The sequence below is a fragment of the Varroa destructor genome, unplaced genomic scaffold (assembly GCF_002443255.2).
Source record: "Varroa destructor unplaced genomic scaffold, Vdes_3.0 BEIS01000006.1, whole genome shotgun sequence".
Taxonomy (NCBI): Eukaryota; Metazoa; Arthropoda; class Arachnida; order Mesostigmata; family Varroidae; genus Varroa; species Varroa destructor.
The window spans coordinates 6,596,658-6,605,390 of record NW_019211459.1 but is presented as its reverse complement, the minus strand read 5'-3'; the positions used below and the strand labels follow the sequence as shown (position 1 = coordinate 6,605,390).

The following is an 8,733-nucleotide window of genomic DNA, read 5'->3' as shown; positions in this document are numbered from 1 at the left end:
ATATATGTACATTGTAAGAATAAGGTACAGGCACGCCGAGAAATTAACTGCAAATGAAGACGGAGGTAAATCCCTTACTCGAGTGTCACACATATCTTAGTGTTTGACTGGCAGCGTTTTGTCCACCTCCGTCTGTCGGATGCTGACATTTTTCCACGGGTTATTTTATTATTTTCCGCGTTTATAAAATACCCACAAAAATATGGCGTCAAACCACTGTTCTGCCGTTGTTCAGCGTCATCTCACGACGCCTTGAGCGCTAATCGATAACCGATTATGCTAGCATATTGTTATACTATAGTATGAACTGGAATTCTGTAGAGCACTTTTCTCTGTCCTCATTTGCGTTACGGTTTCTACCGATTGCCTAAATCATGTCAGCAAAAGCAAAAGCAGGACTAACAAGTCGATCGCAAACGTGTCGTCCGCGTAGCACGCGGTGTCGCGTGCCGTCCCCGCTGACAGCAGTGGATTGCGCCTTGTTGTTTCGAAGATCAACGGAACCCGCTCGTAAGACATTTCGGTCTGTCGCAATAGCAACAGCAGCCGAGGGCGCTGCGTTGCCGCTGCTGCAGGCGGCCGATTCATTGTGTATCGCCTAAACGTTTCTCTTCAGCCGCTTCTTCTGATATGCGTGGATTGTATCGCTACTAATGCTCTTCAACTATAACAGCTGTTGTAGCAGTCGAACAGAGATGATAGCTAGCGAACAGCTGTGACGACACCATCGACAAAAACAACGGGTACGATCGATCGGGTAGGAGCTCCGACGATCATCGTCGTACTCTGTTGAGTCTTTTTTCTAGATGTCTTTTTCCGCTGTTCTATTTTCGGCTTGGCCTACCTACCTAGCTACCTACCTCCAGGTCTACCTGTCCGCCTGCTACCTCCCTGCCCCTGACTGCTCACGAGTATTAATACTCATACCAATATTTGCTAATAGCGATGGCAACGCGACGCGATGCTGATCTACTATTGATTGCTGTTGTTACCGCAACTATTTTGCCAACGGCGTTTCATTCTCGGAGAGGAACACAGACGACATCGTCCGTCCGTGCGTTCGCTGGAAAAGTTCCAATGCTCAATGCGGTTGTTGCCGCAGTTATCGTTGGCGCTACTCTACGAGTATATACGAAAATATATGATGCTATCCCTGCTGATGCTGGTAATAGTCAACTGGACGGAGGCAGGACAATGACATTGACGTCTAGGCGACGATACTAGTGATGATGTTTGACTGTTGGCAAAAAACATCAATTTGCGTTGCTTGTAATCCGACCGACTCCAGCGATGAGCTTCTACCGACGCTACCATTTTGTTGCTGCTGCCGCCGCCGCCGTTGCCATCGCCTATTCTGTCTTGTGACGATGGCAGTGCCTGTCGTTGTCGTTGTTCCTATTGCCTGTGGCTTTTCCTCATCCGATCGCCTTTGCTTCGGAAAGTTGGTGAATCCTTCGCTTCTCACTCTGCTCATTCTCTTTCATCATCTCCATCCATCGCTGACGCTGGTGCTGTTTGTTTCCCTGCAATATTGTGCACTAACTTTGCCAGCTTCTTGATGTCTTCGACGCACACACTTCTCCCGTTGCAACCGGCAACAGACTATCATCGTTCGATCTATTCTACGAAAGCGACGCTGCTCGATGACGGCCGACAGCAGCTGCTATCATCGAACGTTGCCGTAGCAATAATAAGGTAAGAGCAAAAGTAAATAGCGCTACAGTCGTCGCCGTCGCCGTCGCATTGAGCGTCTTTGTTCAGATGCGTACGTACATACAAATGTATACCTTCTATGAGCCGCTGCCGGCACCGCATGGCACTGTCTATGCTCTCCTTTTCGGACGCCGACTCCTTGATGCGGCTGCGACCGCTAAGGCGTTCGCCGAATCGCTTGCCGTCCACTTCGAGCCACACTGACTGGCTGCTAACGCTGAATCAACAAGAAAGCTGTCTGCGTGTCCGTCTGGCTTTCAGTTTGCGTCCGGTAAGTTAACTTCGTACCAGTCGACTTCACCATGCTGCTAAGTGCTCTACTCCCTAAGCCAAGGCTCCATCCATTGCCGGTCAGTCTGTTGATCCATTTGCCGTCCACCAGACGATCAGCGCTCGTCATCTGGCCGTCTTGCTGGCGCAGCCACACTGTGAAACGGGGAAGCCCGCAGCCAACGCCGCTAACGACGACGAAGAAAACGACATAGCCTGCAGTAAGATTTACATTCCGGCCGATAGACGGCGCAGCGGGTCTTCTCGGCCCGATACATTTTCAGAAGCCTGCCAAGAGAGGAAACTAGTACGGTGACGAAGACTTCGTGGCAGTTGCTGTGAATGCGACTACAGACAACGGCGAAAGGCAGCGGGAGAACAAGCGCTTTGGGTACGGACCCACTGGTGGTCGTCACAAAGGCAAACGGCTATAGACGGCACTACGGCGGCAGGGCAGCCTCGGGGATTGAGTGCTTTGGTGGTCGGAGGACACTGGTGAGAGTTGTTGTTGTCGTTGGCAGGTAGGCAACCAAGCTGGATTGTGGCAGATAGGTCGCGAAGGGAGGAGATTTAAACAAGGATTCGGACCTCTCGACACAGTCGGAGTGATGAACAGTTAGAGAAACAAACACAGAAATAGTGCTGCTGTTGGGCTCTGGTCACAGCTTCGCGTTCTCTAACGGTTCGCAGCAGTTAGAGGTCGCAGCCGGAGGAGAATAGTAAACATCTCCTGCTATTGTGCCGAGTCTCGGATGTGCTAGAACGAAAGCGTGAAGAGGCTGTGAAAGAAGATACGATCGAAAAACGAGACAAGCATAGGAAGGGGTTGTGTCCTTGTGGTGAATACGAAAAAAGCGGTGTATTACAATACGGTGAGAGGCAGTATTTGTATGCGATTTGTGTAGCCGGTAAGGTATAAGAGCACGAGGTGAAATATTATAAGGAGGCACTCTAATATATGTTGTGAATCTCTGTGACGAAAGCCTGTAGGTGGTGAGAGGCACGACGTTCGCGATCTAGCGAATTCGATTTTTCACGAATTTCGTGTTAGTTTGCCCGGCATTATCATGTGCTGCTCGGCGGTTACCTTGTCGCTGGCGACCATCACCGCAGTCCTGGGACTTCTCTGCCTAACCGTTGCGTTTGGTACCGATTCATGGATGGAGATTCGCGTCAACCGAACTTTTGTTCGAAACTCGCTAACGAAGGACACCGATGAATATCGTTCGTTCGAGACCCAGCTCGAGTATTTCTCGAGGGATGTTGGCCTACTAAGGATATGTTTCCCGGACAAGCGACCTAAAACAAGTGAGTTGCCGCTGCAGGTGAACCGGCCTATTGATCGTACGAAAATAAGCCTATATATATATATATAACCGTTAGCCCGACCCGCAGAATTCACAGTTGCCGATGCATCGTTGCATACACAATTCAATAAAAAAAGTAATGGATTAATTCGAGCCCGTATAAACAGTGGTCGAATCAAATCAGCAAAATGTCGTTCAAAAAATTGCTGCCAGCATACGATCAAAGCAGGCTCAAAATGCTACACAGTTCATGAACATTCTCAAACTCCATTTGTGTGTACCAGTTGGGTACTACGAATGCTTCCCATATAGTTATAGAAAATTTCATCTCATCCTTCATTTTTTTTGTCGCTTTTTTAAGTACATGTACAATTCAATAGATTTTGCCATGCTTGGAACATGTGAGCGACGCGGAAATCTTCCAAATAAATGTTGTCAGGCCGGCTAAACATGCACTGCCGTACAGGGTTGTACGGTACGTGCATGTCACGTAAAACGTACGTTTTGGCATCAGTCGACCAAATACGGTATCTGAGCTTGCTTGATTTTCCGAGTAGTTACCGGATACAACACAGAATGCAAAGATATGAAGCATACGCGCTGTACAACTACATAATGAATCTCGTTTTACTAAACGCTCACTAGCTTTTGTACATTCAGGCACTGCACGTCGGCGAAGAGGTTGCTGGATTTCGCCGCGCTGATTTCCGCGTATATATGAAATCTCCTATAATTTGTGGAATCTCAGCATGCGAATGTTATCACAAGGGCTGGTGACAGCGCGGCCGTTACGCCCACACGCCGCGGATCGTGTGCGTGAGCTCATCTCGACGTTTCGTAGTTTTCGTTAAGTTACGAGAACATAAAGGGGGCTTCGATCAGATACATCAGTGGTATAATGAATGTGCCGACTCGGACGCATCGGCAAGTGTGCAGACTAGCAAATGTTTTGTAAAATAGTTTCGTCTCAGAGAACCACTGTGCACGTATAAAGCATCCTTTAATTATACCGGTGTGTCGTATTTTTGCACGAAACGATTACACGCGTTAAATACGAAAAGTCTGGAAAATAACTGGCTCGATTACGTATTACTTTGTTCTGTTTTGAACGTCAGCGATTATTTCAAAATGGCGGCTGATTATATCGGATGAATACAGTTGCTATATCGGTACGTAGACACAGACTGGTATTTGGCGTTGTTTGCGTTTAGATGATAACACCAGCGGCTCGTTGTAACCCAAAAGTTGCCATTCAATATATATTCGTTGGCTAACGATTTCACAAAATCTTACCGTTAACTCTTAGAAGTGTATGTACTTTCGTGTTATTACCTGCCCCAAAGTAATCAATTCTTGGGCCTGCATCTATGCTCTATAGCTGTGCTTCACAGGTGTATGTCTCGCATTTTGAGACTAGAAGGAAACTGTTTTCGCATCGTTGCTTTTGTTCGCCTGGTCGGGCCACTGTCGCAGGATGGACAGGCCTCCTGTGATGCTCCAGAAAAGCGACAATCATATATTATAAACAACTACAAACGTCTGTCTTAGCCACTGGCATTTGAAATGCCTTTTTTAAGTTCTATTTGTCCTTTTAAAACTTACTAATAGCTCGAACGTTATAGGAGGGGCTAGCTGATAACGTTGTAACGATAACGTTCAAATATAAACGGTACGGACACCAATAGCAAGGAAAGGCAGCGGCTTTTTTTGTTGTAATTCTACAATACATTTTATCTAATCTGTATGATACCTAATCCAAACTCAAAGCGATGCCACAGTTGTTGCTCGTGGCACATAAACTCATCGTATGGAACAGATACCGTACACCGTATGGACCGCGATTTCCGATACGACAACCCACCCCGTCACTATTTACACGCCGTATGAGCTTGACTCACACCGATGATAACCAGGTTACCTCGTACGAGACGCGGTAGCGTGCTCACGATCGGCTGAAGCGTCTGGACGGTTTCTCTAACTTCGTTCAGTAAGTGTCGACCTGTGTATGCGTACGCATACAAGCGACGCTAACAATTTTGCGGTTCGTTTTATTCACTCTTTTTCATCCTTTTTACCGACGGACAGATCAAAAGGCCGATCCTTCGATGGGGCCCCCGGTCGATTCGGATCGACCCTAGACGGATCAGAAGCAAGCAAGCAAGCAGACTATGAAACTGTGCTGAAGACACGAAGAATACGCTGCCACCACTTTCACCGCCGCTTTCAAGTGCTGAATCACGAAGGGAATTTTTACTAATAGTACCAGTGGCAAAGTGCAAATCCACCAGATCACGACAGATGGATGCTCGGACGGCTGCACGGCCACTACGGTATATGAACGCGATGACGAGGATGACGTGAGCCCGCGTTCATTGTGTATTTTCTTGTTTTGGATCAACCGACCAGCCAGCCAATCGTTAGGGATTCCCTGTTGGCTCTTGATTTTTCAAATTTCACCCAGACAAGATCCTTTCTTCAGGCAGCCGTTAAGCATAGGCCGGAAACACCGATTTGTATTGCCGAATATTCTTAGTCGCTATAAAAAGATCAGCTCATCTGTACAAATGTGATATGTAGGTACTTAGGGTTCGCGCGAGCTTCACATCGTGATTTCAACCGCTGTCCACTGCCTAACTCGGTAAATAGCTTGCGCATGATACAGGGACCTAGCGATCTGCCTGCTCCATTAGGTTTTATGAAATAGTACGGGCCTATTGTTAGACTTGGTTGAGCCTAGACCTACTGCGTAGCCATCTGCCATATTACAAAACTTAATCGCCAATAATTAGATTAAGACCGACCGTTTGCAAAAAATATCAGTGATTTTAGATACGGATGGGTGATGCCGGTTATAGTGTTTATATCAATTACCCTGTGGGCCAGTCAGTGGAACGTCCAGTGTTCACAGAGATTATGCTAAGATAGTGCGACCATGAATTCTCAATACACTCGTAATATAAGTATATATTTATATATATAGATATATAAATAAATAAATCTATTATCTAGTTGCCATGCGGGATACAAACTCTCTGAGGATCGAGCTTAAAATGTGATATAATGTAAGACTGGTGTGCGAAAGCGGCGTTTAGCGAAAATAGGAATTTTTTTTTCTTTTATAGCTTATGGAAACAGCAAGCGACCACGTACTTAGGTAAATTATGTAAATTAGATCTAAGTTGGCTTTGATTATTCCATTTCGGTCACAGAGCACGGACCGGGTATAGTTAAAAATCAATTTCGGCAAAATAAACTTACTGTTATTGAATGAACAGGAAAAAATTAAACAGGGCCAGCCTATGACAGTAAATTTTCAGACTATGCCCCTTCTGTCTACCGAACAGCGTTTCGATTTGGTGCCATTGATTTGTATTGAGCAAATTCTGGAATCTGGTCTGAGCAATAATCGAATCAATGAATTAAAGTAGCATCCATTTGATAGGCTAATTCTTCAAGGGAAAGGAGTCAGGTTTTGTATTGCAACCCCTTGATTCAAACACAAACGACCTGACAGGTTTCTGGGTTAATCGTTAATCAGAAAGTGCTATTAGCTTAAGATGCGTCGGTATATCTAAAATAAACATTTCTATTAAGAACGTTCCCTTAGTGTTTTGTTGACTCCAGATCATAAGATGATTGAGCAAAGTATTTTTCCACGAGTACCCAGTTTTGGCAGAGACGTCAATAAACGTCGGAATATACGTTCCGTTAAATAAGCCAACATTCTGATCAGTAACTAAGACGTTGCACTATCGGCAAGAATCTAAGTACAAGCTGAGTAATAGCACATATATAGGCAATATGGTTCTGTGCGTCCTCATGCTGCCGCTGCGTGAAAATAGATGAACTAACCGTGACTAAAATATTGAAGATGATAAACCTACTAATCGACCATTGTCGAGGAAATAGTAGTCTCTGCAACGTGTGGTATTAGCAAGATCGCTATAATCATTTCACTTTTTTAGTATATGGATTACATAAATTCTATATTTATCTTCTCAGTCCATTTATATAATTATCTACGCACCCGGCAGTTACATGAACTAACACCGAACCACATAGGCGGTGAAGTTGTCAAAAAACTAAATATACACAGGTACAAACAAAGTAACCCACCCCTATGAATAATCAAAAAAGTCACTGGACTCTAGCCATTTTTACGTTACGTTGCTTCTTGAGTCCTATAGATGACTGCGTACGGAAACGCGCTGCCAGATGAAGAATGATTACTAAACTTATGAAACACTACCTGATGTATCCCGCGCGGCAGGCGTAAGTTGTGCTATTCTATATCTTGCATCGCGTCTCACATGAAGATCCTGGGAGGTGATCGAAAAAAATTCGATCCGGCAATTCTGCCTAGTTGATTCAAATAGTTTCACTCGACCGCGCGAGCAACTGTTTCACTGGCTGACGTAGGAGTATTACTGGAAATAACCCAAGTGGGGGTCTTTTGGGGCAGCGTAGCCGGCAGCGGGTCTATGGGTTGAACCGGTTGGCCAATCAAATGGTCTCGCTTTTTGGTTGGCGAAAATTCTGCTCTATTTCGAAGTGTGTTATGAGGTGTAAGCAATAGTGAACTTGCGTGCAAGTTGTGTCGTCAGCTACAAATAGCGAAAATAGGCACACAAAAGTGCATGGCAGTGTGCGATAATCCCACGTAACGATTACCCACGTAAATATGAAAAGGAAATACAACCAGGTATATTACTAATCATGATAACGAACAACAGCAGTAGGACATGGTACGATGTAAGGCACACGAAATTATAGTTTTGTTCGCCATACTTCGATTTTTGCATAGGGACTAATTAGACTAGCCTGGTACGATCGCTGTATCATTACGTTGCGCATTTCCACCTCGTTGGGTGACTGGGTATGGGTATGGGTCGTACACAGTGGGTTACATCTGTCGTCGATCACGGAATCACGGAATTATTCTTCGAGCTTCTGAATCGCCTTCTCTACACAGATGTATCAGCACGAAATGTATTGAAGCAGTGGCAGCGGTGGTCGCCCAAAACGGTGATGGGGGGCACATGACGCTGTAGTGATCAACAGGGCGATGACGTTTTTAAAGCAGTATAAGTCAAGGTTGCTTACTATAAGCATCTGTCTGGACACTTTGTTTTCGCCCCTTGTACGGTTACCACCGCCAAAACTTGATGAGAATTAACTAATATGGGGTAAGGCTTGAAAGCTTTTTCCCAAACATTCGTAAGTAAGGCTCGGAGATCGGGCTCTGCTTTAGAGCATTGCGAAAGCAGTAGGAACAACATCGACCTGTACGAGTTTGAACGATTCCAGCAAGCAGATAGATACGCCTGAACAGAATTATGTCCGTAATGGTCTTCGGCAAAACCGAATCAACGTCATAATTTTACCACTGGTCGCCGTTAGTTGTCTTAGACACTCGGCGCCTGGCTGGATTTTTCTTTCGAAC

The 8,733-nt window shown here is 45.5% G+C and overlaps 1 protein-coding gene across 4 annotated transcripts in view; it reads left to right on the top strand.

Moving 5' to 3' along the window:
- The first annotated feature begins 1,769 nt into the window (after nt 1-1,769).
- Nucleotides 1,770-8,733, top strand: part of LOC111252549 (claudin domain-containing protein 1) — a 42,594-nt gene continuing 35,630 nt past the window's right edge. The window contains exons 1-2 of one of the 4 annotated variants that reach the window (XM_086992365.1): nt 1,770-1,984; nt 2,967-3,291. In XM_086992365.1, coding sequence (XP_086848491.1) covers nt 1,793-1,984; nt 2,967-3,291 — 517 coding nt within the window. In that variant the 5' untranslated portion in view covers nt 1,770-1,792. Of the gene's footprint in view, nt 1,985-2,031; nt 2,856-2,966; nt 3,292-8,733 lie in introns of those variants that run through there. The other 3 variants (XM_086992364.1, XM_022810665.2, XM_086992363.1) reach the window with 3 other exon arrangements.